The 27270-nt window shown below is 43.9% G+C and overlaps 1 protein-coding gene across 4 annotated transcripts in view; it reads left to right on the forward strand.

Annotated features, from left to right (window-relative positions):
- The first annotated feature begins 233 nt into the window (after nt 1-233).
- The window catches only part of large1 (LARGE xylosyl- and glucuronyltransferase 1), a 59896-nt gene continuing 32859 nt past the window's right edge, over nt 234-27270 (forward strand). For 3 of the 4 annotated variants that reach the window (XM_070928977.1, XM_070928978.1, XM_070928979.1), the window contains exons 1-6: nt 249-354; nt 5426-5428; nt 13417-13715; nt 17736-17818; nt 26284-26407; nt 26647-26818. In XM_070928977.1, coding sequence (XP_070785078.1) covers nt 249-354; nt 5426-5428; nt 13417-13715; nt 17736-17818; nt 26284-26407; nt 26647-26818 — 787 coding nt within the window. Of the gene's footprint in view, nt 355-5425; nt 5429-13416; nt 13716-17735; nt 17819-26283; nt 26408-26646; nt 26819-27270 lie in introns of all 4 variants that reach the window. The other variant, XM_070928980.1, reaches the window with a different exon arrangement.

Genomic DNA, 27270 nt, shown 5'->3' on the forward strand with positions numbered 1-27270 from the left:
TTAATTAACAGTCCTACCGAATCTTGAGTGAATTATTCAAAATGTGTCTCTTTTGCTCAGGAGGCTCAGAGGCCACGTGCTCAGCTGTAATCGTGTCCGTGCAGGAAGTGAAATGTCTGCTCCGTCTGTAACAGGTTTTTTTTTCTCTCCCCCCTCTTCTCTTCCAGTGCCATGAATCAGCCCGGAATACAGCTGCTACCCACATAGAGGTCACTTCACCTCTCTTTCCATTTGCTTCGGTCCAGAGGATGCTGGGAATGTGTCGCGGGCGCAGGAAGTTCCTGGCAGCCTCCCTCGCTCTGCTCTTCATCCCAGCGCTCACGTGGCTTTACCTGTCAGTCGGGAGCTTCCAAGGTGAGCGCAGATCTCGTAACACTCCTTTGTCGCCGTGCGACCTGCCCTGTTTTTACAAAACCTGAGCTCACACAGATTGCGTGCCAGGTGCGTGCCTGACCGACAAGGCCTCTTGCCCTGAGGCGTCCCCAAAAGGTCAGTTACTTTCACGTGACACCGATTGGTGACGCCATCTTTATAATGCCACATTGACTCGCTGATGCCAGTGGGGCAGAACGTTGGCACCTGTAGGCATAGTTCTCTTGATGTCCAAACTAAGCTGCATTGGTTGCTTTGTTTGTAAGATGTTGGATTCACCATGCTGATGCAGGACGTTCCTTGGACAGATCTACATCTGAGCTGCCAGTTACATGAACCATAAGTCGTTTCCAAAGTGGTTTCTTTCTAACATATTCTTTACTTAATTCTGTTTGCCTTCCTCACCTCCCAGCACTAATTAAACTGTAAAGTTCATTTACTTCACCGTTGATATTTGGACTGGACTGGGAGGACATTTCGAGATTTTCAAGCCCCCCCCCCCTGACCACTGTAACAAAATCAGGGAGCGCAGTATAAACTTTAGACTAACCCAATGTTGGGTCCTCGACCTTGATTCAATTTAAAAACTGAATTACTGAATTACGGCTACAAAGTCTTCCGATAAAAAAAAAAAAAAAACGGCATGTACAACATAATAACACCAGTAGCAATTCCAGAAACATGTTAAGATGAGACTCGCGTCCATGACCGAGGTGTTGGGTAGCGTGCTCAACAGCTTCCCAGCACCCCGGCGCGCAAGTCATGCAAGCTCTGATGGCATTGTGTAATTTGACAAACTCTTGTTCCATATTGACTTGCAGTATGACCACATACCAGGTTTTTTTTTTTTTTTGCTGGGCCACATGTGTCTAAAGGGAACCATACTTGACATCAAAGCGTTTTGACTTCTTCTTGGTTATATGTCCACGTCATCAGTAAGCTACTAATATAAGGTAGATTCCAACAAGAACCTTTGATATTTGTCCTCCACCAATCAAATTGAATCTATAAGAGAAGCATTACATTATTAACATTATGTACAATGAATAGACAACAGTGTTGTCGTACATCCGGAATTGCCCCAGAAAGTCTGAGGAAATAAATTTCCTGTAGACAAAGTCACCCTTCCCTCCTCTTTTTCTTCTCTGGGAGGTATATTAATGAATTACTGAGGCCTGTCCAAAGTTGATTACTTCCTCTAGACAATATCGTTCAGGAGTTCCTGGAGCCATTTTTAATGACTTTGACTCGCAGGATTGAAATGCTGCGGTAGTGCCATTATTAATTATGATTAAATTGACAATTTTTTTTGACCAGGGGTTACAGTCACTGGAGGCCGCACATGGGAATACGCTTCCACAATGCAATAGTCGCCAAGGTCTGCGAAGTAATTATTAGATTTGGCAGTACATTCCTGGCGGTGGGGGGAGTAGTTTCTGCGAGTGTGATAAGTTGTGAAAGGACCTGGCTGCAGGGAGCATCAGCTGTAGGTGAGGCCTGAACGTGTGAGACAGGAACAATGTGCTTCCGCGGGCTCGGACTCGTCCCTTTCACACTTTATATCTCTCTATCTGTCTCTCTCTCTCTCTCTCTCTCTCTCTCTCCATGTCTGAGTGCTCTCCGTTGCTCCGTCTCCATCTTGACTGTTGTTTTCTCCTGTTACTGCGCCCCCCCCCCCCCCCCCCCCCTCTCTCTCTCTCCCTCTGCTGTGTTTATATCTGTCTGACGGAGGGAGAGAGATGGTGAGTCTCTGGGGTCCGTTCGTGCTTTTGTCTGGATGAGCTGCCACATAGAGCAAACCTGCAGAGAGAATAAGGTCTTCAATGGAACCAATAGAAAAATACACTATAAGGCTCAAGTATCTGGGCACCCTGTCCCATATTATACTCCCGTGCGGTTTGGTCTGGGGCCTGCTTTCCATTATTTGGGCTAGGGCTTTTTTTTTTCAGAAAAATAGATCTATAATCACCTTTTGTTGGCTCAGCAGCAGCCAGAGACAGGCAGCTTTTTTTTCCCCCTCAACCTGTAGCTGCAGCCTGGAAATGAAATGTTCGACAGAGGATGTGAAGTGTTGATTAAATGCATCCGACGCATATGAAACGGCACGTTTAGCCTGTGTATTTCTGCAAAAAAAAAAAAAATCCGTTTTTGCCAGTTACGTGCACCGAATGTTGGGACCACACAAGTTGATTAGTTTGAAGTATTGATATATAACGACATTTCGTGTTCGTGGACAGGAGCTGCTGCTGTTGATGTTTATTCGAAAAGGGTCAGCAAATGAGTAGCCTGCCCATGTTACCTATGTATGTATGTATGTATGTATGTATGCACCCGTGTGTTTCTCCTGTACTGCATGGTTTCATTAAAAAAGGTCCATGATTTTGAGCGGGTGCGTTGCCACGTCGTCGCAACGAAACTTCAGAGTATGAAATGGGATTTAAAGGTTGAATTTGAGCTAAAAGTGTGAATAAAGAGGTAAGACTTGAAAATTGCTTGAAAAAGGTGTGAGGATGTCTGTGTGTGTGTGTGTCAAACTGCACTAATTGGCTGATCTCAATCAGATGTGTTTCCCCAGCTGCAGTCAGTGGTTACCATGGGAAGCAGCACAAGGCCGCACTGAAAAGATGTGTGTTCCCATGGAAACCATACAGTAGCTTGGAGAATAGCGATATGAGGACTGAAGTGGATGAACTGAATTGAACAGAATGAAAACGTGTACCGCACAAAAACCACAACTTTGTAACTTCATTCGCTGATTTTGTGGAGAAACTATACCAGCGGTCCAAGTAGCTGACTCTGCCGGGGGGGGGGGTGTGTTGGTGTTGGTACCCCGGTTTGACCGAGTGTGTGATATCAAAAAAAAGTAAGGTGTCCAAAGGTACCCAAATTCATCACTAGTATTGAAATACTCGGCCCCTCAGTTTCAATAAAGGGCAATCTAGGGCTTCTGACTTTTCTGCAGCGGTTTGGGGAAAGCGCTTTTATTTTTCACTAATGCTCTTGTGTCCTAATGAGAGTGAATCTGGTGGAAAGCCTGAAACCAAAAGAGTGGAGGCTGTAGCAGCGTATTAATGCCCGCACGGTTTTGGCCTTGTCAAGTTCTGCTTCAGAATTAAGACGTCTCGCTGTTGGACAATGCACAGTAAGCATCCTCCCAGTTGTGTTCAGGGCCAAGAGAGTCTCGACTTGTTACATTTTGTCAGCTGAACATGCTGCTGAAAATGGTTTAGTACAGTATTTGCTTTCCGAGGGATCGCTTTCACACCTGCTGTGTTTAACTCGAGCTAAAGATGTGGACCACAGTAGATTCAGCGTTGTTGATGATGGCACTGTGTGGATAGAAATGAGGGTAAGCATGGCAACAAGAATGAGCCTGCCAGGTTCATAGGTCTAACTGAATGTATGAATATATATATATAGATATATATATGAATATTTGTACGGAGAACACAAAAAGACACTCAGATGTTTCAAATATTCAGTAGCGAGGCTTGGTTTTTGTGGGAAGTCAGACGGTGCAAAATAAAAGTGAGAAAACTGAGTACACGAAGCTACAAGCTAGAAGCAAAAGTGGAAGTGACACGGAAATGTAATCAGATCATTATTTAGCCACCGTAAAATCCTAGTGAGCAGTCCAGGCTGTGCTGCGGGAATGAGTCCTAAAACCCGGAAAGTTCGTGTTTTTACACTTCCGATTCCCTCATCTGGGAGTCAATGGTTTTTTTTTAATGGGTTTTTGGTTAAATGCCTGAAATAAGGTCTGTGGTTAACACAAGCTGAAGAGATTTCAACGTTTCGATCTACAACATTAAATACTTTAAAAAGGCGGTTGCTCACAAGCGGCTAAATGAGTGTTTATACTCTATGTTTATCTGTCTATGTATCTATATCTATCTATATTCTCTTCAAAGTGAAGCTCAGCGGTGGTGACGCTGAAGTAACGCCACCGTGGTTAGGATTAGGGTAGTTCCTTTACAGCCTAACGTTAGCTTTTTACTTCTGGCAATTCCATTTACGCTTCAAAACTCATAAAAGTGGTGTTCATTAGTGAAAGATTATCTCGCCGAACAAAACGTGTAAGCATCTCGTAAACTGTTTGTTTTGCCACAGAGCTTATTTCCTGCAATAATCCAAAATCCCATCGGCTTTTTGTCGAGGGAACCAGGGGCGACGCTAACGTCCGGGTCGGCCTACAAAAAATACGTCATCCCTGCAGCGCTCTATAGTGGGGCGTACAGAGTGTCTGACTTTGATACCAAGCGTTAACCCAAGGTGGCATATTTTTGGACGGAGGCAAAGATGCTGTGCGAGGTGAAGGTGACAGGTGCGCGCGGCAGATCCCTGAAAGCAACAGGTCAGTTATTGTAGTTTGACCCGCTGATTTGGCCCATCCATCAACACGATCAGCAGCCGCAGCTGCAGCAGCGGTGGTGATTAATGTACTTTTGAAACCCTTGGATTGCCGCAGTTCATCAAAAATGGTACGCCTTCAATCTGAACGCAGACGCGCAGAAATGAAAATGCGCAAAGGTGGAAGAGAGCAGAAAATAATTTGACATAATACCCCACTATTGCAGACTATTACAAATTAGAGCAGGTTATTCAATTTGGCCCCTTCCCTTAGGCTGTTAGATCACCAAAGAAAAAGCTTTACACTGACCAAAATTCCGTGTTTCACCTTCTCCCTCAAAAATTTCATAAATCTATAAGCTATGGTGTGAAAAGCCAATTTTCATTCCGCTCAGGGCTAAAAGCAACGTTAAGCCTAGCCTCACTTTCTCAAATGAGGAAAAAGGTCACCCATGCTTCCATGCCTGCGTCTCTGGGTTATTCTTCGGCTTTTTTTTTTTCAGCAGTTGGAAGATTTTCTCCCTGGTGTAAGTTCTCCCAGAACACCGCCAAATACCATGGGGTTGCCAGCTTTCAAATCGCTTTCCTTTTTGTTACAATGAACAAATACTTTGACGCTGGGAATATTGGCTTTCCGCTCAAAGTTTAATATTGTGTGGTCTTCAGTCATTGACGTGCCTCTTAATGACCACTCCGGGGGAAGACAGTCTAACAAGGAATGCATTAGTGAATGAGTAAATGAGTATTAGCTTGAATTACTCTTGAGCATCTTAGCAAACAAATTACAGCTGGCCCCAGAAAACCAGATTAGTCAATCCCATATTTCGTTCAAATTGGCAGTAATGGGGTCTGAAAAATGCACTTATTTTAAATTTCTCAATGAAGTTAAATGACTTTATTATTTATTTCTCAAAGCCCAGTATGCAAATGTTGTCTCTTCTCCATTAATCACATCGTCTGGTTATTACTTGATTGCTTTAACCTTTCTGCCGAATTCATTTAAGCTCCCTTCAAGGCGTAGTTGAACTTTGTGTGCGCAAATGAACAGCAGTTTTTCATATTTAGTTAAAGAGATGACAACTCCAGGGATTCCATGTATGGAGAACATTCCCTCTGGTAGCTCCAAAGTGGAAAATAATGTCCTTGTGTCCCCAGCATGGCCTTTATACGGACCATACACGGCTGTCTGGGCTACAGACAGCTACATCCAGAAACAACCAAACAAATGAGGTCTGAGAGGTTTTGTGTTGTCCCCGGAGCCACTTAGCCGGGCTCATTTGCACAGCAGTCTTCTCTCAAAGGCCCTGTGGGGGAAAAAACACATCACCATCAACAAAGGAAGCCTCGCTGCCCCGGAGGTAACCTTAATAACCGATGTCAACAAGCCAAGAGTCATCATACACGCTGTAATGTGATGTCTGAAAGGGTTGTGGTTTGGCTTCCACGTGTGTGGGTGATTTGGCAGCTTCTGGTGTCGGTGTCCGCCCCTGGGACGGTGGCGGGGTCTCTGCTGTCGGTGGCAGTGGGATTCATTTCTTGGGTTATGATAAGAACTCTAAGCTCCATGAAATACAAAACAACATAGATGGGTTGTTTTATTCATTTATAGGGCCAGATGAAGAGGAACCGTTATGGACAGTAACAGCGACATAGCTTTCACACAATTTAAAGTTTTCTTGCTTCTATTTCAGTCACTCTCTAATTCCATCAGACCCTGTACTTGTCCCAGTTCTCCCATAATTTAATCACCGCCTTCTAAGGTGTAGCGCACTCCACAGCGCTGTAATTTGAGTCACACAGAACATGACAGTTTCAGGTCTCTGTAACTTGATTTAGCTCTGCGTCAACAGTCTCGGGGAAGACATACAGCTCTCTGCCTCACCATGAGGTTTCAGCTTCGCCTTCTCATAAAAAGGAGCGGGCTAAGGGATAAGGATGCTAATCATCACGGGATGGCAGTTCTACGCGTCGTCTCTGCCGCACGCATTTGTTATTTTAAAAAGAACATGAGAGGTGCTGCACTTCAGTTGGGAAGGACTGTGTGCAGTAGAGGTCTCCACAGGTCCATTCGGCTCTGAGGAGCCAAAGACCCGACCCCGGATCCGAGTCAGACCGGGTCCAAACTGCGCTGTCTGATGGCGTTGGGTAGGGTCCCGTTTTACTGATACATGAGTGGATCTGAATGAATCCAAGTGTACTCACGTCATACTTTGATCACGTGGCATGACATAATCGTCGTGATGCTGCCAGTGTTGGGGTTCTCCCTCTGTTAGGGTCTGTTTTGGGTTGGCCGCCGTTCGGATCAGGTCTGTGCTTGGGCCGCTTTTGGATCTGTTTCTGGTAGATCTTCAGGGGCTCTGTTTCGGATCGGGTCCGAATTGTCCTCGTCAAGCACTGTGGATTGCACACAGGTACAGTGAGGACGGATTGGCTCACTTCCTGTTTGTGTTTTCACAGTGACCTCTGGGAGCTACTATAATCACCAGTTTCAGACTTGTAATTTCGTTTCCTATGGAATACGAAAGTACCTCGAAAAAGGCAAACAACTGTGACTTTACCAGGATTGTTTTTTTATCCGATAAATTTAGAAGTAAGCCCACAAGGTCTGCATTATTCGAACGCCCCAAAGCTGAAAGTCCTGAACCTAACCTAATTTTAAATCCAGTGTGATTGGACTGCACTGATTTCTCAAGAACAAAATCCATTGGCTGTTGTTTCTAGAGATTGAGATAAAGATAGGTCTCAGCAAGGATGTACAGAATCCGAGGTCCTGCTGAAGAACGAGAGGAAAAACAAGCAGTCTAGACTAAATATGCTTAGTAAGGAGGTGACCTGCCAAATGGACTGAAAGCACCAGCTCGTAATTTATTCACATTCTGCTCATGAATATGCAGGGTGTTGATGCCTCAAGCAAAACAAACTCAAGACCATCTTGTGATTGGGATGTCAACATGTTGATGATCCAAGTACTCAGTAGCCACTACTACCGTTACAAGAGTACTCAGTACTGAGTACTTAAAACAAGCGTGGTCCAGGGGTGTGAATTGGGGGACCAATGGCCCCTTCCCTACTTCCAGCGCCCTCGCTCGGACCACACCCGTCTTCGAACTCGGCCTTCATTTTGATCTCAACCACACACCTGTAAAGTTTCGTGACTGCATCTTCGCGGTTGTGACAAATTCTGTCCACAGACAGACACGCAAACACCTGGCAAAGTCCTCAGAACCTCTTCTGCGGTAGTCCAGCTACAGCGGGTGTCTTCAGGATTTTTGTGACGACGCACACACACACACACACACACACACACTTCCTGTTTCTCCATTGCATATTAACCTCTGAAAATGAGTTAACTGTCTTGAACCTTTTTCGGCCTTCCAACAGACAGCTTGGAAAACTGAATTGAACTGTCAGTGTTGGTCAGTAACGTTGTAACTTTATGACTTTTTATCCTTCTACCTAGATATTTGAACTGTATATTTGTTGTCCAGACTCAGTATGTGGATGTCTATTTTTAATCACATTGTAATTCCTATATATATATATTTTTTTTTTCAAATTACTTGAGCTATTCCACAATCTTTCCACGTACAAGTAACCCTGGTTGGGAATCACTGGTATAATACATGATACACTGTGTCATGAAGTAATATAGTATGAACGAATAATGTCGGGGGAGTATTCATCAAACAGTTCATTAGTTTTTATTTTAGTATTATGCTGTGCCATAATATCATCCATATCATACCATCAGTAAGGCTCATCAAACCTCACATATTGTTGGTAGGTTGGCACAGCAAGGAATGTACTCGAGTTTTGTCGATAAACATGACTATGAATTTTACGAATGGGTGTTTTATTAATTATTATCAGTGTCATTAATTTGGTAATTTAGTCTAAAAGGTAAGAGAACATAGAGGTGAATGTTAAACTGAAAACCCACTTCCTGCTTCAACTTTGCCCTATTTGTGGCCGCAGCACTCTGAACGTCATTCCACGGGGCGGAGGGGGAGCCAAGCATTTACCTGTTCTCCAGCAGCAGTATCTTCAAAGGTTATTTTGTGATCTCACAGATGCTTCTGCCTAGGAGGATACATTTCTTTGCCCAGGGCAAAAACCAACATTTAAATCCAACGTTTCCCCAGACCGTCGGGCCACTACCCCTTTGCCTGCCTGACTTGATGTTGGTTTCATCCTGAGCAACCGGTTCATCATTCTAGGCAAGCAGTAAACATCTGTGTGATCATAAAACACACCTTGGAGGCTACAACTTGCTTGCTAGTCGAGCGTGCTGAAGTTACAAATATGGCTAGGTTTAACTGCGTACTCGCAACTACTATGGTAGATCACAGTTTTTCCTCTGTAATAAGGGCTGTTCTGTGTTCCCAGAATCAGTACAATGTTAGTATTACCAATAGAAATGGTGGCTAAAACTATGTAAATAAATCCCAAATTGCGATGTGCCAGAACGATCCTTTTTTTCGGGTTATTTTGTAAGCTGTTTTTAAGGTTTTTCCGTAAAACGTCTGTATTGCCGGACCAATGGTAATGCATGGCCTACTTTTTGGTCGCAATCGGTCCCACTGTTTTTGCTTTTCATTTTGAATTACGACCAAAGCAAATGGCATCTCAAACTCATCCCACACCTCTTTCTGCGACCGACTACTTATGTTTCATGTGTGCACCGGAGTGAAACACCACGAACGCCTTTTTGAGGAACGTGTCGGAAAGTGTGCGCCGGCATCCCCATTTCTTCGATTCACGGTGTCGAGACTGCAAGACACGCAAAACGCCGAACCCCCCTGCCCCCCACCCCACAGCCTTTGAGTGTGGCCATTTATCTATACACACCTTTTCCTGTAAACATGATTGAACCACATTTCTTTTTACAAACTAGTTTGTTTCCAAGCATGCGGAACTCCTAAAACAGCCCTTGAAGTCCTTTTTTCGGGGGTTGATATTTTTCCCTTTCTGTCTGGTTGGTATCTTTTAGATAATACTATTGGCTGTGGTGTGTATGATATTATTAGCACTCTCTTGCTGTACCTTCACTGAATTTGCGGTTTAAGTGAAGAACTCACCCTTTGAAACTCTGTTAGATGGGAGTGATTTGTGTTGTTCAGTGGGAGTTATTATATAATGCTGCAGTCCTGTAATTCACTTTTCTGCTGTGCCTGCGTTCCCTTAATCTGCTAGATTTCTCATTGAATTGTGCGATTGCGACGCTAGACATTCCTAAAATACCATGAATAGATGGAAAAATCTCAACATTCAAAAGCTACAATGAACAGAATGAAAAGGTTTTTATTCACTTTCCGCATCCTTTGTGTCCCAAAGGGTGTTTCACTTTTCCAATGGCAATCTCCTTTTGCCCCAGTATGTGGTTGGGGTTAGGACACGTTGGGGTTAACAGGGAACAGTATTGATGCTTTTCGCTCCGTCCGCGATTAGACAAAATGGCAACTGGCTGTTGTACTTGCGCGGAGGTGTTTCAAGCTGTCCGCCAGGTGAGCAGATGCCATCGCGTGATGGATGCGTTGCCTCAGCCCAGAGAGTATCTGCCGGAGAGCAGGAGGGGAGAGGATGGAGGTTTGCAGCTGATGACAATTAAATCTGACATACATGAACGCACTGGCAGCAGGGCATCCAAACAGTCATGAATCACTCGGCAAGTGCTACAAGTGTCACTACTGGGTGGATGAGAGGTCAGCAGATCCTCCACAAGAGCTTTTGTCGGCTACGCAGTAACTACGCGCATTTAGTCAAGTGCTCATGTGCAATTTTGAAGTACTGGTCCCGGACTTGAGTAGCCCGGGAACCACATGAATCTGTGAGCTCATGTTGTCGTTGCACTGGCAGATGCGTCAATACGAGGTCCCAGACTGATTGGCATTCGCGAATTGGTCTGGGCGATGCCAGGCTTGTACTTTTGTGACAGTTGTGACTGTTTTTATTTTGGTCCACTATCTGACGACTGCTGCTTCAAGCTACTTTGCAGAATCATCAGCCTTTTAAGGATAAGGAGACAATTCCATACAGATTATGCAGTTGGAAGACAAAGACACACTGATTTTGAAAGTCAACAACGATGAATGTTGTTCAAAATATCAACGCTGAGTGACGAGGAAATTTCGGGATTTAGGAGAGCAATAACAAAACCACAGAGTGTATGTCCCTTCCAGACCCGGGGGCGAAATAAAAATGGTTTTATGTTGTTTTTCTTCCTCTGGGTGATGGATACATAGTGTAAAGCTGTGTAACATCCGGGAAAACAAAGGCACAGTAGAGTACAGAATTGCTACTATCTAATGCAACACCGTTCACGAAATGACCACATTGAATTTAAATGTTTTACTTTGCAATACCATAAATTCTCAAGTACAATCCAGAGTTCAAATAATGACCAAGTCTCAAATAATGTGGCCAGCTCAAATGGAGAAAGACTGGATAAAAAAAACCATTGAGAGAGGGGTGGAATTACTTGTGCTCTGATGGCTCACGTGGTAAATTCAGTATTGCGTACATTTCCACAGCACTAAAAGCACGGCATACTCACCTCAATCGAGGTTAAGGTACAGTCAATGAGACGCAATACCTCCCCGTATATATGTTTCAAATTATAAGCATACCATAAAATGAAAGGGATTATGCCCTTCGAGCCGCTGGATTGATTTTAATGTAAGACATCTACAAAGAAAGTGTTGAATGTTATGGGCTACAGCTTAACATTGATCCAAAACACTGCAAAGTAAAAGCAAATTGGTCATGAAGGAGAACCAATCTTTCTGATGGTGGCAGAGTGGTGAGTACAACAGGTGAACGTGGAGGAAGTGTCTGTATTAACAGCAAAAGCTGCGACTGCAATCGTAAAACGGCCTCCTGAATTTACGATAATCTTTACAATTTACATTCTTTTCTTCAGGCGAGGCGTAAAATACGCCTCAACCTGACAGTAAAATTGTTGATGTGGACTGCTAATATCACATGATTCCTATCAGGTTACTGTCAGTATTTTGTTTTTTTACCTTTGCACATGGGAGTAGATGAAGCCCACAGTTCTCAAATATTAAGCTGAGCATGCATTATCAGCCTGGTGCGCAGCTAATGTACTATTTCACATTACAATTCATGTGGGTTTTTTTTTTGTTTGTTTTTTACTGAGGCTTCTGTTTGCGTGTAGATGATGAGCATCATGACAAATACCTAAAAAGCCAAATGAATTGGCTCAGCCGCCATGAAAGACCAGGTGCATCTGCTGCCCTGAAAATGCCATATGCGGTCTCCGAGCAGCACAAACAAATTGGCCATTTGAGTCCGGTTCAGCGGGATTAGGCCCAGCAAATCCTCTCCGCAAATTAATTACAGTTTGGAACAAAATGGAGTCCAGAAGGTGTGCTTTGGTTCCGCGGGAAAGGGCTTAGTGGCCCTCCGCGGTTGAAAGGACCCCATGTATATACCGACTGCCCTTATACGTTCTGGCCGCAGAGGACAATAAATCTGAAGGGAAGCAAAAAAAAGAATGTGTCACTTCATTAACACACTTGGTTAGAGAACAAACCAAGCCAAGACCAGTGAGCGGTTTTGTAACATGACTTCAATTCATTCCGGGCAGCATTTAGAGGTCTTTACACATTAAACAACTTTTACATGTGCTGGAGTTTGTTGGCATTTCCTCTGGAAGGTGATGTTTAGTTGACAGCCTGTGTCAAAAGCGGGCGGACCAAGACTCTCCCAGTTGGGTGAATGACAAATGGTATCATACTGGAAAGCCATCTATTTCCCCGACGCGATCAATACATGTAATGTGAGCTATAACGCCTGTGGTCCCCTGCGATAATACGCGGAATACATGGAATTCTCCACGGCTGTCTGTTTTCCCCAGTTAGATTCTTATCGGAGAACCTATTGTGTTCTTTAATGATCTTCAACCAAGGCCTCCCCCTCCCCCCTTGGGAGCTGAGGTTTCCAAGATGTACTCTGGAGAGAGAGAGAGAGAGAGAGAAGGAGAGAGAGCTTCTTCTTCTCTCAAAAGATTCATCCCTCTGCCTCTCGACAGGATTCGGGGCTGCTTGTTCGTATTTGAAACAGTCAGAGAAGAGTGGAGGAAATAGCTACTGACTTATTATATCATGTCTTGTCTTGTGTAGTCTTGTCATTTCCATTGTCTTTACCCTTGTATTCGTCATTACTGTTTTGTATTTATTACCAACCGCAGCAATGTGGTCCTGGTGACGCCTACAGCTGACCTACAGCAGAAGAGGATTTGAGTACTTTGTCAGGTGCACGTAAAACGATCGTTTTGAGTCACGGATCACTGTTAAAGGTCGCTCTTAATGGATGTTTGCGTAACATACTATGTTAGTATGTGGGTGTGGTGTAGTAATGACTACTGAGTACTCAGGGTCGGAACGCCAACATGTTGTCAGGTGTTTCGGTTGGCGTGATCGCATCGTAAGGTGGTCTCTAGTTTGTTACCTTTGTACCTGCACCTTTTGTACCTTTGTACGTAGACATTCAAGTTTTAAAATCCTCTGTAATTCATTCCATTTATAGAAGGTGCAAAGTAGTACAAGTCCTCCGGAGTTCAGTATAATGACCCACCCAAGACTTTGTCCATATCCCCTATACACATGTTTTAACAGTTTTGGTGTCAATCCTCACGTTAAATCTCTTTCTCTCTCTGTCCTTGTCCCACAGTGAAGCCCCTCCCCCTGTCTCCATTGGAAGCCCAGTCATCAACGCCAGTGGGCGGTGCCGGCGAGCGGCAGGCCTTAGAGCTGCGGGTCCGGGCAGTGGAGGAAGAGAATCGGGCACTGCGCCGGGAGCTCAGCCGACCACCCAGGAGCCCGCCTGCGCGCCTTCCAAACGGCGGTCACCGTGGTAACCAAAGCCGAACCCATTCAGAGGAGGGCACTGGCGACAATGAGGGCCAGAAAGCTGCTGTAGTGGGAAACAGCTCGGATTGTGTACAGCAGCCAGTGGTGGATAAGTGTGAGGTGAGATGTGTTCAATGCACATTTGTCATAGCAGTTTTGAGGGGAAAAAATGGCCCAATGTTCCATTGGTAACACGCCACTCAAGGCCTCTTTTCTTTTCTTTTTTTTTTGTTCAGTAATGCACCTTGAAGATGTTTTTCCAGGAACCCGAGTACCATTAGCACGTAGCGAGACCATATTATAGCTTGGCTTTAGCCTCCTTTTAGCCTGATCCTCAGCAGTGATGGTGTTGGTTTGCTGTCGGGATATGGCTCACTGTCAGAAGGCTGGATAATGTGAGAGCTTTAACACAGTCGCGCTGTGATCCCCACACTGATAGTACCTCACAGCACCACATCGCCTTTTAGCTCAGTGGGAGTGTGCGACTGGAATAGCCTACAGGTAGTCAGTCGTCATGGTACAGATTCAGGATATTGGCTATGTAAGTACTATGAAAAAGAACGCAGTACTTGTCAGTATCAGCATTACAGTCCTTTGATTGTATATGCATCTTTTACCTGGGCCTTGAAACTTGGATCTGGGGATGGTGGTGTCGGTCAGTTGATCCACCACTTTGGTCCAACTTGTCTCAGTGACCTTCATGCCCAGAAGGAACCAGTGGGCTTGGAACTGAAAGCCACAGAGGGCAGGGAAGTCGGAAAGTATTGAGAGGTGTACGAACTCATTGTTGGTTTTGGTCTTTTCATGGGATTTGTTGACACTAAGAAAAATATTCATAAATCTTTTGATATTGGAGTTTATGTAGGCTATATAACATATGGCAATTTCTGAGATTGATAATGCAGTCAGTGCGAGAGTAGAAGTTATTTTCGCTTTTGAAGAAAAAGAAATACCTTATGTGACTACTTAGGCTTTTTACGCGGAACCACACTGTAATCCCCTGACAAATAGGAGCTTATAGCCGTCATGTGCCTGATTTACGTTCGTCAGATGTTTTAGACAGAGCTGTGTTGCGGAGGCTCCTGACAACGCTGTGTAGTAGGAGAACGGTGCAAAAGAGTAAGACAAACCAAACAAAATAGATTTGGTCAGTTACTGTAAGTGCATGTCAATCATTCACTAAAATGATATTAAAATGCACCCTATGTGCATTGGCAGGAAGAAACAACTTCATAATACATTTTCCTCGTGTAGCTCGGACGGAGAGTGCACCGAGAATAACTGGAGGTTCAGAAATGATTCTCCTCGAGCGCACCGACGCACACCTTTCTCACTGGCAGGTGTGTGATTTGTGCGCGGTGCTCTGAGAAAGGATATGCCCTTAGAGTGCTTCTTATCACCACCTTCTACTTTCCTCCCACATCAGCTGTCACTCACACACAGTTCTTCGCTACGGCTGCGCACCGTTCAAGAGCCAGCCGACTGCAGGGAAACCAGAGGTCCTTCAGGGTCGGAGGAGGAGAAATCAAGAGAGGACGGTCTCGACTATAGCACCCTCCCAGCAGCGCTTCAGCATATGACCCTTTCTCATTTGGAGGGTTAGAACCCGCTGCCGTGACCCCTGCAGGGAGATTACTGTAGAAGCTCTGAGAGGGGAAAAGAAAAGGCACATGTCAGGCTGGCATCAGGGAGGGACATTTGAAGCTAAAATTGGAGCCATGACCCAAGGGCTGTGAGGCAGAAGTCCAGCATAGTGTTCGCATACTGTTAAAAAGTCTAAAGGCTAAAGGAAAGGAAAGTCATTGTCAACTAAACCCAAAACAGGTCATAAAGAGAGATCATTTCTTTTTACAGATCCCGAAGGACCGCATCACAATGCTTCAGCAAGACATGTCATAGAAATCAGCAGAAAGCATGCTGGGAAACTTAAGAAAGCACCAATTGAAGTAGTAATAGAAATGAGAAGTTGAGGAAAGCAACAAATCTAATTATAGCGCTCAAGGGTATAGATTTGGTTTCAAGTACAATGTTACTAGAGACTCATAGATAGATAGATAGATTGATAGATAGATAGATAGATAGATAGATAGATAGATAGATAGATAGATTGCTGTCCAACAACCTCCGCCAAGAGGATAGGACAGCTGTACGTTGCCCGAAAGCCGAAACGCGCAAATTTCTGCTTCCTAACTGCCATGAGAACATGATACTGAAGGCGCCTCTGATGAGGGGGGGGGGGGGGGGGGGGCGTTTTTCCAGCTTGGTCTTTGATCCATCGGTTGTGTGGCGGGGGGGCTTACACCTGTCAGTTCACATAGATCTGAACGTCGAGCTAACGGAGAGGAAAAATGCAATGACCTTCTGTAAGTGATCGGGGAGATTGGAATCACCTGGAGCTGAGAATATACCAAAAATAGCACTCGTAGGAGGAGGCATAATATTACAGCTTTAAGTCTTGGAGATAGTGTCAAAAAAAAGGACCAGAAAGGCGCACGTTTTGGGTTTAGGGATATATAAAGTTTAGCTTTTGAGCAGTGGAGCCGATGTAGCACTTTGAACTGTATTAAGGGCATGCTCCTCATCCGACAACGGGACCCCTGGATCATCTTCCCATTGTTCTCGAATATGAGATGTAGAGGGATTGTATCTATCCATGACCTGAGCATAAATCATTGAGGACCCTACCCTGATTTAGCACACTGACCCCCAACAAAGAATCCAAGCAAGATAAATGGGGTCACGGGTAATTAGTCAGTCTGAACTGTTTCACAACGCGTAGTGATGGGATTACAATAATATTTCCATAGCGTACCATTCCTCCAATCCTTTAGCCACAGGGAGATGGCATTGAGATGTGCAGCCAAGGGATATGAGCGCAGTTTTGGTCTTTCCGTAAATTCTTTCTTGGCTTGGAGATTTAAGATTTTTAACTGAAAGCTGCGTTACAAATGGGGAGTGTGGAGTTTGAAAGACCGAAGGTTTAATGAAAGACTGTATTGAGTTGCATTATGGAAAGTATAGCATCTTGCTTTTCTAGGCTTTATGGAATTGTCATGCTAAATCGCTGGAGTGCCCCTTAGCCGTATTCTCTAAACCAGAGGTTTTCAAACTGTGAGGCAGGGTTAAAGTTAGTTTGAAAAGTTAGTTCTTGTAGTTTGGCCCGCTTACCAACATGGTCAGCGGTTCTGAGAATGTCATTACCTCCGATGTCCGAATAAACACCCATAAATCTGCTCAGACCTCCATAGAAAAAAACGACGCTCCTCTAGAACTTGCCTGAGATTTTAATCACATTTTTACATTTTTCTTCTGTATGACAGTATTCCAGTGATATTTGTCTGTACGCCCATGAGGTACATTGCAAACAGGAACTGGTAACAGCTAATTTGGCATACTGACAACGGTGTCAGTTTGCCAAAATGCAAACAAATTGCATTGCAACATTATAGTGTACTTTTTGTTTACATCCACCAGGGCATTATGGGAAAACTTAGAGCATGAAACAGAAGTTAGGCAAAGAATCATAACAGTAAAATTAACGTCTTTCATGTTACACTGTCGATATTTTCTGATACTACTAAGGCTCGGGATGTCCCATCATCATGGTTCTTATATTCCTGACACTGTGACACTCACTCTTTTGGACAACCCCTGCTCAAAACCATTGACTTCTTTCATACTTTTAAGTTCGCAAAGGTTCGTCAGGTCTTGCAGAGCAACATGTCTTATGGTTCAACTTTTACACATTCTACAGTGCCTTTGTGGTCATTTCCGGTGTACTCAGACAATTGCTATGATAAAAGCCATGAAAATAAGAATTAGGTTTTCCTTTAAACCTCTCAAATGTACATGCATAGCAATGAAAGAATATCCTGTGGTAGGGATTTTCTCCTTTTGTGTTAATAAACAAGAATCCAGGCATCACAATAGCTAAACTTCACACATAAGCGGTTGACTTGATATCACTATGGTTGATCAGAATTCTTCCCCCTGATACTTCAATGGAAGTCAATGAACGTTCCACTGTGCGATTTGCTGAAAGTTAAGAGAAAGTGTGTTTTTTTTCCTTTTCCTTTTTTTTGTTATTTCTACCCATATCTGTTATTATATTTGGCTTTTTCGTCTCTGTGATCTCCGCAGACCATCCATGTGGCCATCGTGTGTGCGGGTTACAACGCCAGTCGAGACGTGGTGACGCTGGTTAAATCTGTCCTCTTCCACAGGTAAAGCTCTTTTTTCAATTCTTAACCTTCTTACACACACACTTATATATTATATATATATATATATATATATATATATATATATCCTCTCAGTCCTTAGAGCGTATCAAGTGAACCATCTCCAGATTGGTTTATTTGTTCCTTCCCCCCCTTTTTTTTTTTTCACGACTTATTTGCGCACAATTATCAATTTCATTCCTATCCCACACGTAGTTCTTCATTCCCGTACTTCCCAATCTCAGTTCAGCACACTCTGCCGAGGGTCCAAAATACGGAATTCTCTGCCTTTTACACTCTTATCTTCACTGCAGTTTAAAATAGCCTTAAAATCACTTCTTCTAACCAACCAGTATTTCACAGATGGTCTGCCTATATAAGCTGGGTTCAACCAATAGTTTCCTTTGTCGCATGAGTCTAAAAGCCTATTATAAATATTGCTTGTTTTTCTTTTTTGTCATTACTTGTGTATGTTTTTTTTCCTTTGTCCGTCTGTCGTCTGAAAACTCTAAGCCACATCGCCACATTCTCCTTCACATTCCTTTACAAATTATATATTGTATCTTTTTAAATTTTTTATATGCTTAAATTAAGAAAACAAAACGAAAGAAAGCTTAATAATTGTCCCTTGTAAGTAAGTTTTTTTTTTTTTTATTATTATTCAATGATGACAGTAAATGTATACATATAGAAGGGAATACACATGACAATATGTATGGCATTTTAAATCTTCCACAATCCAGTCTAACTTGTGACATCTGTAAGTAAAAAAATGTATGAATATCTAAAACATAATGATCTGTAATCAGCTTTTGTGTGGCTGCGTGTGGTGGTCGCCTTTCGTAATGTTGCTTTCGCACCAGCTACAATGTGAGATTATCAGCAGAAGATGGGTAATGTTGATTCAAATGCACGTCTGAAACGGTGAAACACAGCTGTGGCGCACTGATACTGCACTTCACGCGTATTTTCCAAACACGGGAGGTCCTGATCCAGAGCTATTAAATTGATCACATGTTCAGATATTGATACAGTGCATCCGGAAAGTATTCACGGCGCTTCACTTTTTCCACATTTTGTTATGTTACACCCTTATTCCAAAATGGATTAAATTATTTTTTTTCCTCAAAATTCTACACACAACACCCCATAATGACAATGTGAAAAAAGTTTTTTTGAAATTTTTGCAAATTTATTAAAAATAAAAAACTAAGAAATCACATGTACATAAGTATTCACAGCCTTTGCCATGAAGCTCAAAATTGAGCTCAGGTGCATCCTGTTTCCACTGATCATCCTTGAGATGTTTCTGCAGCTTAATTGGAGTCCACCTGTGGTAAATTCAGTTGATTGGACATGATTTGGAAAGGCACACACCTGTCTATATAAGGTGCCACAGTTGACAGTGCATGTCAGAGCACAAACCAAGCATGAAGTCAAAGGAATTGTCTGTAGACCTCCGAGACAGGATTGTCTCGAGGCACAAATCTGGGGAAGGTTACAGAAAAATTTCTGCTGCTTTGAAGGTCCCAATGAGCACAGTGGCCTCCATCATCGGTAAGTGGAAGAAGTTCGGAACCACCAGGACTCTTCCTAGAGCTGGCCGGCCATCTAAACTGAGTAATCGGGGGAGAAGGGCCTTAGTCAGGGAGGTGACCAAGAACCCGATGGTCACTCTGTCAGAGCTCCAGAGTTCCTCTGTGGAGAGAGGAGAACCTTCCAGAAGGACAACCATCTCTGCAGCAATCCACCAATCAGGCCTGTATGGTAGAGTGGCCAGACGGAAGCCACTCCTTAGTAAAAGGCACATAGCAGCCCGCCTGGAGTTTGCCAAAAGGCACCTGAAGGACTCTCAGACCATGAGAAACAAAATTCTCTGGTCTGATGAGACAAAGATTGAACTCTTTGGTGTGAATGCCAGGCGTCACGTTTGGAGGAAACCAGGCACCGCTCATCACCAGGCCAATACCATCCCTACAGTGAAGCATGGTGGTGGCAGCATCATGCTGTGGGGATGTTTTTCAGCGGCAGGAACTGGGAGACTAGTCAGGATAGAGGGAAAGATGAATGCAGCAAAGTACAGAGACATCCTGGATGAAAACCTGCTCCAGAGCGCTCTTGACCTCAGACTGGGGCGACGGTTTATCTTTCAGCAGGACAACGACCCTAAGCACACAGCCAAGATATCAAAGGAGTGGCTTCAGGACAACTCTGTGAATGTCCTTGAGTGGCCCAGCCAGAGCCCAGACTTGAATCCGATTGAACATCTCTGGAGAGATCTGAAAATGGCTGTGCACCGACGCTTCCCATCCAACCTGATGGAGCTTGAGAGGTGCTGCAAAGAGGAATGGGTGAAACTGCCCAAAGATAGGTGTGCCAAGCTTGTGGCATCATATTCAAAAAGACTTGAGGCTGTAATTTCTGCCAAAGGTGCATCAACAAAGTATTGAGCAAAGGCTGTGAATACTTATGTACATGTGATTTCTCAGGTTTTTTATTTTTAATAAATTTGCAAAAATCTCAAAAAAACTTTTTTCACGTTGTCATTATGGGGTGTTGTGTGTAGAATTTTGAGGAAAAAAATGAATTTAATCCATTTTGGTATAAGGCTGCAACATAACAAAATGTGGAAAAAGTGAAGCGCTGTGAATACTTTCCGGATGCACTGTATATGATGTGCATACATGTTTAAGGTGCGTGTGGGGGGGGGGAGTGGGAGATTCTCCTGGAAGTGGCATGATGCTCACAGCTAGGTAACTGCGAAACCACATAGTCTTTTTGCAGTTGTAGAGTGGTGCTACACGTTTCGTTTCTCTCACTGGAGAGAGAGGAATGAATGTTAATTAATGGTTGTTGTATTCAATCATGTGCAGTTATTTGCGGCGTCTTGCAAAACAATCAAAACCTTCCACTTAACATACCGTTATTTATTTATTTTTTTCTGCAATTCTGAAAATGAGGCATTCACTGAGTCACTGAGCCATAAGACTGGAAGTAAAGTGAGCGGAGCGCGCGCACACACACACACACACACAGCCCAGACTTTCAAAAGGTTAATGCGAGTGTTAAGTGGATGATAAGGTGTGAGGAAATTTGCAGGACTGTCGGATGAAAGGCAAGACCTCAGCATCACTGTTCTCCTCAGATTAGCTTCCTGGAGAGTCTAAAGAATGAAGTGCCACGCCTCCCTAGAGAGAATTAAACAGGCGGCAGGGTAGAGTTTACCGATTCCACCCTAATTCATCAGATGACGGGTGATGATTTTGGACAGAAATGGCCTCTTTTTTTCTTTTTGTGTTTTTTTTTCTTGGTTGAGGGCAGGTCACCAGCAGCATTGCTAATATGCTAACCCCCTGCGGGCCCTGTGTAATCAGAGGGGACGTTTAAATGTTGACTCACTGCTGTTTTGCCGCCGAGTGACAAATATGCGAGCGGACAGATGCCTGAGAGGTCAGCCTGTTGGACTGTCATCTGATAGCGTGGGGCACTCTGCTGAATGACTGAGAGGATGGGATGGGGCACGGGACATTGATTGTCAAACACAGCCCGACCCTGCGATAAGCTAACCCCTGCGGCTTTTATCAAATAGCCTCTCCAGCTGTATTTCTTCCACGTGTCGTCGATTTGTGATGAAATATTGAATATGCCGTAAATTCCCTGCGAAATGGGATTTAAATGATATATGCCATAGTTACTGTACCGTACTGTCAGTGAATTTCCCGCAGCAGTGTGTTGTTCAGTCCTACGCTGTAAATCAAATATTTGCCACCAGTTCGTCTCTCGCCTCAGTGATGGAGAGCCCTGTAGAATCGCTCTCACTGTGACTGATGCTGTTCCACCTGAGAGATGGCCTCTTTCCGTTGTATTCCGTTGTGCAGCGGGGCTTCTTATCATGCCGTTATGTCCAGCAGCAGCTGTGTGTGTCCCGTCAGGATAATCGGAGACTGTCCCCAGCAGAAAAAAACAACAACAGCGTCAGTCGTCCGTTGTACATGTGTATGTATTCCTGACCTGACCTCTTGTGGATGTCCAAATGATAACCGCTCTCTTGTCAGAAGCAAAAGTGAAAAGTGGTAGACGTTGGTACACGCCACAAAACCTCTTAATGGGTGGACATACAAAGCTTCTGACTTTGACATCTGGGAACACTGTTCGCCTCTCGTCTCCTAACAACGTTGGTTCCTTTTAATCACGACCACAATCTTTCCCTAACCTCAATCAAGTTTGATCCATGATTAATTGTCGGGCGTGTTGTCCTGCTGGGAGGGGCACCAGAAAATACTCATATGGGTCGTTCAGGGGGAGCTTCACTGAGAACAAATCTCTCTTTTTCAGGAACGCCATGATCACATTCACACCTGGAAGCTGTCCAGTACAATCACAGTCTGATCTGCTGGCCATTGAACGGCTCCACTGGAGCAGTCGGGGTGAAAGGCCTTGACCAGTGGTGGTAAAGAGGGAGGCGCAAGCGCTGCTTTTCACTTCCCCGTCCAAATGTATCCTGCCGGATAGAAACGACAACCTTCCCGTCACAAGCTCGCTTCTCTAAACTTTAGGCCACCGCTGCCTCAAGGAGCCATGAGGGAAGATATCAATGCCGAAGCCTCGACTGTGCAATCGACGACATAAGTCATTACGGAAAGTACTTGGCCATGTCTGCGTACATCAATATTATCCAAGTGCTCTGTTTCCCCCTCCCACACTTCAATTGGAGACTGAAAACAGTTGTAATTGTAGAGATTTCAGGGGAAACCACTGCTCTGCACAAAGGATGCGCCAATGCGATCCACTGAATTGTTATTGGCATCGATATTGACCTCAGGTCAGGTATCCACTAAATGTGACTGATTCACCTTAAATACAGTTTCTTTGTCAATGTCAATATGTAATTCAGCGTTTCAGCTATCAGCTACATCATGTCAGCCAAGGTGGCCTGATGACTCTTGATGAAATTCTGTTGCCTCCTTTATGGCATATATGTTTTTTCTTGCTCAGTTCGGTTCAATGGCTTAGTGTGTGTGCTTCACAAGAAGTGCTTTAGACAGTGAGAAGTGTTGATGCTGCTATTCAGAGATGACCAGCACTTACCAAAACTCGCTGCAGTTTTTCTTAAACTAGATTTACACACTTTTGGCACTTTCTGTCTGGAAGTCGCTTTAGAAAAAGCACACGGATTAAATGGATTTTGTTCTCGTAAAACACAATGAAAAGAGTGGCTCAGAAAGGAGGACTGACATTGCATCTTCTTGACTGCGACCTTTGAGCAATTACCATAGAAGGTTGGCTTTGGTTTCTAGGGAAAAAGATGGAGCCATGCACAGCTGAAATGGTTAGGTGCAGAAATGCAGAAGCCTGTAATTAATTGATGTAATATAACAACACAATCCCAAATTGTTATTAGCCAGTACCCTGACTTCGGGTATTGGAATCTGTATTTGGAGAGGAAAAAGTTGCATCGGTGCATCCCTACCCTACACATAGTTGCCAACCAGCTGTGTGACTTTGACTCTACATGACAATAAGTTGCTTGAGGACTTTCAGTCAGGTTTCAGAGCGCATCATAGCACAAAGACAGCACTGGTGAAAGTTACAAATGACCTTCTAAGTGCATCAGAAAAAGGACTTTTCTCTGTACTTGTTTTGTTAGATCTTAGTGCTGCATTCGACACCATTGACCATCATATCCTGTTACAGAGACGGGGAACATTTAATTGGCATTAAAGGAACCGCACTAAGCTGGTTTAAGTCGTATTCATCAGATCGATCGCAGTTTATACACGTCGAACGATGTACGACATGTACGCCAAAGTCAGTCGAGGAGTTCCACAAGGTTCTGTGCTTGGACCAATACTATTCACCTTTCCTTTAGGCAACATTATTGCCCACCTAGAGTCTTGGTTCTGCTCAAGGTTCTTCTTGCTAAGTGCTTACTCATTTTGGGAACTGTTGGGTCTCTGTAATGAGAGAGTACGAACTAGACCCGCTCTATATGTAAAGTGTCACAAGATGAATTTTGTTGTGATTTTGCGCTGTATGCATAAAATTTAATTGAAAAAATACATGAATGTGAATGCTCCGGTTCAGGACAATCCTCCGCTCCTCTCTGAACGGATGGGAGCACAATCAATCTGTACGTTGTCCACTCCGAAAGTCTTTACTGGAACAAGATAACAATATTTAGATGATGAGATCATCACAGGACGCCGCATCACATAATCAGGATGCACTTGAAATATCTGCTTCCCTGTCAGCGTAATCCCAAGCATCCAGTGAAAGGCTTGTTGCTGTTTGTCCAGAGGATGTGAAGACCCTTGCACTGCTGCTGCTGACAACTTGGATGGAACTGGAGTTCCGATACATTTTGACAGCTTCCAGCCCCCAGTGCTTATTGAGCAAGTGCAGCTGACACATTCATTCCCAAAGCCATTCAGCACAAGACGCCCCAGGGTGCTCACATCCTCAGCTCAGTGTCACTATCTCTTGACATGATTTTGAATACCTATTTTGCACCCCCCCCCTCCCTCTTCTGTGTGAGTGAGCTGATGTAAGATACAGAGTGTATAGGCTTCTCTGGAAGAGGCTTTGGTCGTCCTGTCAGATGCATCATCTCCTTCACTGTGCTGTGCCGACTTTACCAGCCTCGGGGCTGACTGCATACACTCATCCCCAAACTATATACTTGAAGTTGGCTAAACAGTCTCTACTCAAGGTCCAATTACTCCCTTATTCTGGAGCTTTCAATCATATCACACTGTCTTCATGAGCAGATGGAACTGTAGATGTAGGGTAAGGATGCATTCAGACTGAATCCAGTGATTGCGGCAGGTTTATGTTGTGAACTTTAACCCTCAATCCAGAAGGTGGCGGAAATGCACTTAAAAGCAGTTTGCCAACTGCCTCTAAACTACAAAAAAGAAGAGGGAGAAGAACTTTAACCCCTGACCGGGCTGCTAGTATGCCGGTTGCGTTGCAATTTTTTTTTCCGTAATCCCGGCGGTTACCACCGCTTCTTGAAAATCGAAGCAAAAACAGCAGCAAGAAGTGGGAGTGGACTGGAACATGTCTTTGTGGCCATCATGTTTGGCATCTGAAAGTCAAGGCTGGGCCTCAACATTTTCTTTACTATGGCCAATAAGATACCTCAGTTTTGGAACTGATACAAAAAAAAATACTTTTTTAGATAGAACCATACTTTGAGGAATGTGAACATACTACTACAAGACCCAAAAAAAGGTTCACAATTGTTAAATCGGGTCTGAACTCAAGCAGCTGTTTAAGAATTCTGCCCAAATGAAATTCAGTCTACAGTTGGCAAAATTCTGATTTAAATCAGAATCTATCCGTTCAGACAGTAAGCAAGTAAAACTACAACTACCGGGCATGTAATGCCAGCTTTCAGAACATGACAGTTTTTGATACTACGCCATGGACACATTTTGGTCCGTACCAAAAGAGTACTGAGGTTTGATACCCACCCTTAGTCAAAGTCAATTTACTTGTCACGGAGAGTACTACTCAGCCTTGTTAAACCAGTTGTATAATGTCATCTGAGGCTGCGAGGAGCTTTGCCAAGTCAAATTACTCTTATTTGACATCACACTACACATTCTTAACAGACGGCCTGTGCTACGCACTGGGAGCATGAAGTTGGACAGATGTGGGTGTTCATAGCATTCACAGCTTGACCCAAATTGTTTTTTCATGTTAGTGCAATTCTAAATAACTGATACTAATACTTTCTGACTTCCCTATCCTGTCTGTGGCTCTCAACTCCAAGCCCATTGGTTCCTACTGAGGGCATAAATCTTTCGAAAACGCCACAAATACATAGCTTCATTTCTTTTATAAAGTCCTGAATAAACTACAGTGTGTGCTCATGGCAATGAAGGAACATGTCACCCAGTGCAACAGTGTGGCTCATTGACGGTTTTCGTGGTTTTATGGTAAACCACCAGTAAGATAATTCAAGTTCAGGGTTTTAACATTTTTTATGTCTTAGCAAAAAATAAATAAATAAATGAATACATTCTGATGTACAGTGCAAACATTCCTAATTGGTCAGTCATTAATTAGGCCATCTGTTGAAAGCCAGATATTTGTGCGCGCTCAGTAACCTTTTATGGTGATTTCTGGTGTGATAGAGTTACTTAACGACAATTCACATCAAGTAACGTCAATATGGTGGAAGTATGTCAGGCTTTTTTTTTTTTAGATTTATCTGCAGTCCCTGGGCAGGTTGATGTTTCTCACAATTGTTTTCTTTTCCATTAAATCCAGACATAGTTCAACCCGACTTCACACTGTTTTCTTAATTTTGTAAAATAGACGGAGTGGCTCTTTTAGTGTAGTTGTAGTAAAGAACTCCCAGTGTGAACGTTTAGTAAATCTGAAGCAGGATGTCGCTGTGCAAAAGCATATAAGAGCTTATTCAAGTTTGGGTGTGTGTGTTTGTGTGTGTGTGCCCACAGGCGGAACCCACTACATTTCCATTTCATCACAGACTCCATTGCTCAGCAGATCCTGTCCTCTCTGTTCCATACCTGGATGGTCCCTGCTGTCAGGGTCGACTTCTATGATGCAGATGAGCTGAAGGTGAGGAACGCCTACTCCTCCTCCCAGCTTCTTTTTCATAAACGCTCAGAGCCGCGTTCGACTTCACGTACTATCCTGTAGTGCCTAAAGAAGGCGGCAGTCGGATCATTAATTCTTTGAGGAATTATGAGCTCTGTCAGCCGTCTTTATGGAAGCCGTTACATGTAAACTGCACATTCTTAAAATTCAGTCAGTGCGACAGAAAATGAACCCTGCCCTGCTTTGGTGTTGTGTTTCAGTCTGAGGTGTCATGGATCCCCAACAAACATTACTCTGGAATCTACGGCCTGATGAAGCTGGTGCTCACTAAGACGCTGTTGTCCGACCTGCAGAGAGTCATCGTTCTGGACACAGACATCACGTTTGCAACGGACATCGCTGAACTCTGGGCTGTCTTCCACAAGTTCAAAGGTAACACAGTTCCTATTTCCCCTATTTTAACTCGGTGCAACTTCACTGTATATACGTGGATATTTTAGTCAGGGTTATTCATCGGAAATATACACGATAGAATAATCAATATTCTTGTTATTGGCAGCCAGTCAGAGTAAAGGTCTGTCGTAAGCAGCTGTTAGCCCAGAGGCAGGCCTTTTATAACCCCCCCCACCCCAACACGTTCTCCTGTGGAGAACATCACCACCGTGACTTGCCATGTCGAATTGTTCTCCTTGAAACCAACATGCGGTTGGGATCAGCTGGACAGAAGCTGCGTGTTACACGGGGCGGCGGTGAGCATCTTTTCGTAAAACTACAGCGTGTGAGCCGACAGTGGAACTTCAGAATGTAGGCCTGCAGCTGTTCATTATTGGTGTTTGAGGGGGATTTCACATCAGGGCCCCGGATCAGATTACAGGGGTCCGCTT

This window comes from Enoplosus armatus, chromosome 22 (genome assembly GCF_043641665.1).
Source record: "Enoplosus armatus isolate fEnoArm2 chromosome 22, fEnoArm2.hap1, whole genome shotgun sequence".
Taxonomy (NCBI): Eukaryota; Metazoa; Chordata; class Actinopteri; order Centrarchiformes; family Enoplosidae; genus Enoplosus; species Enoplosus armatus.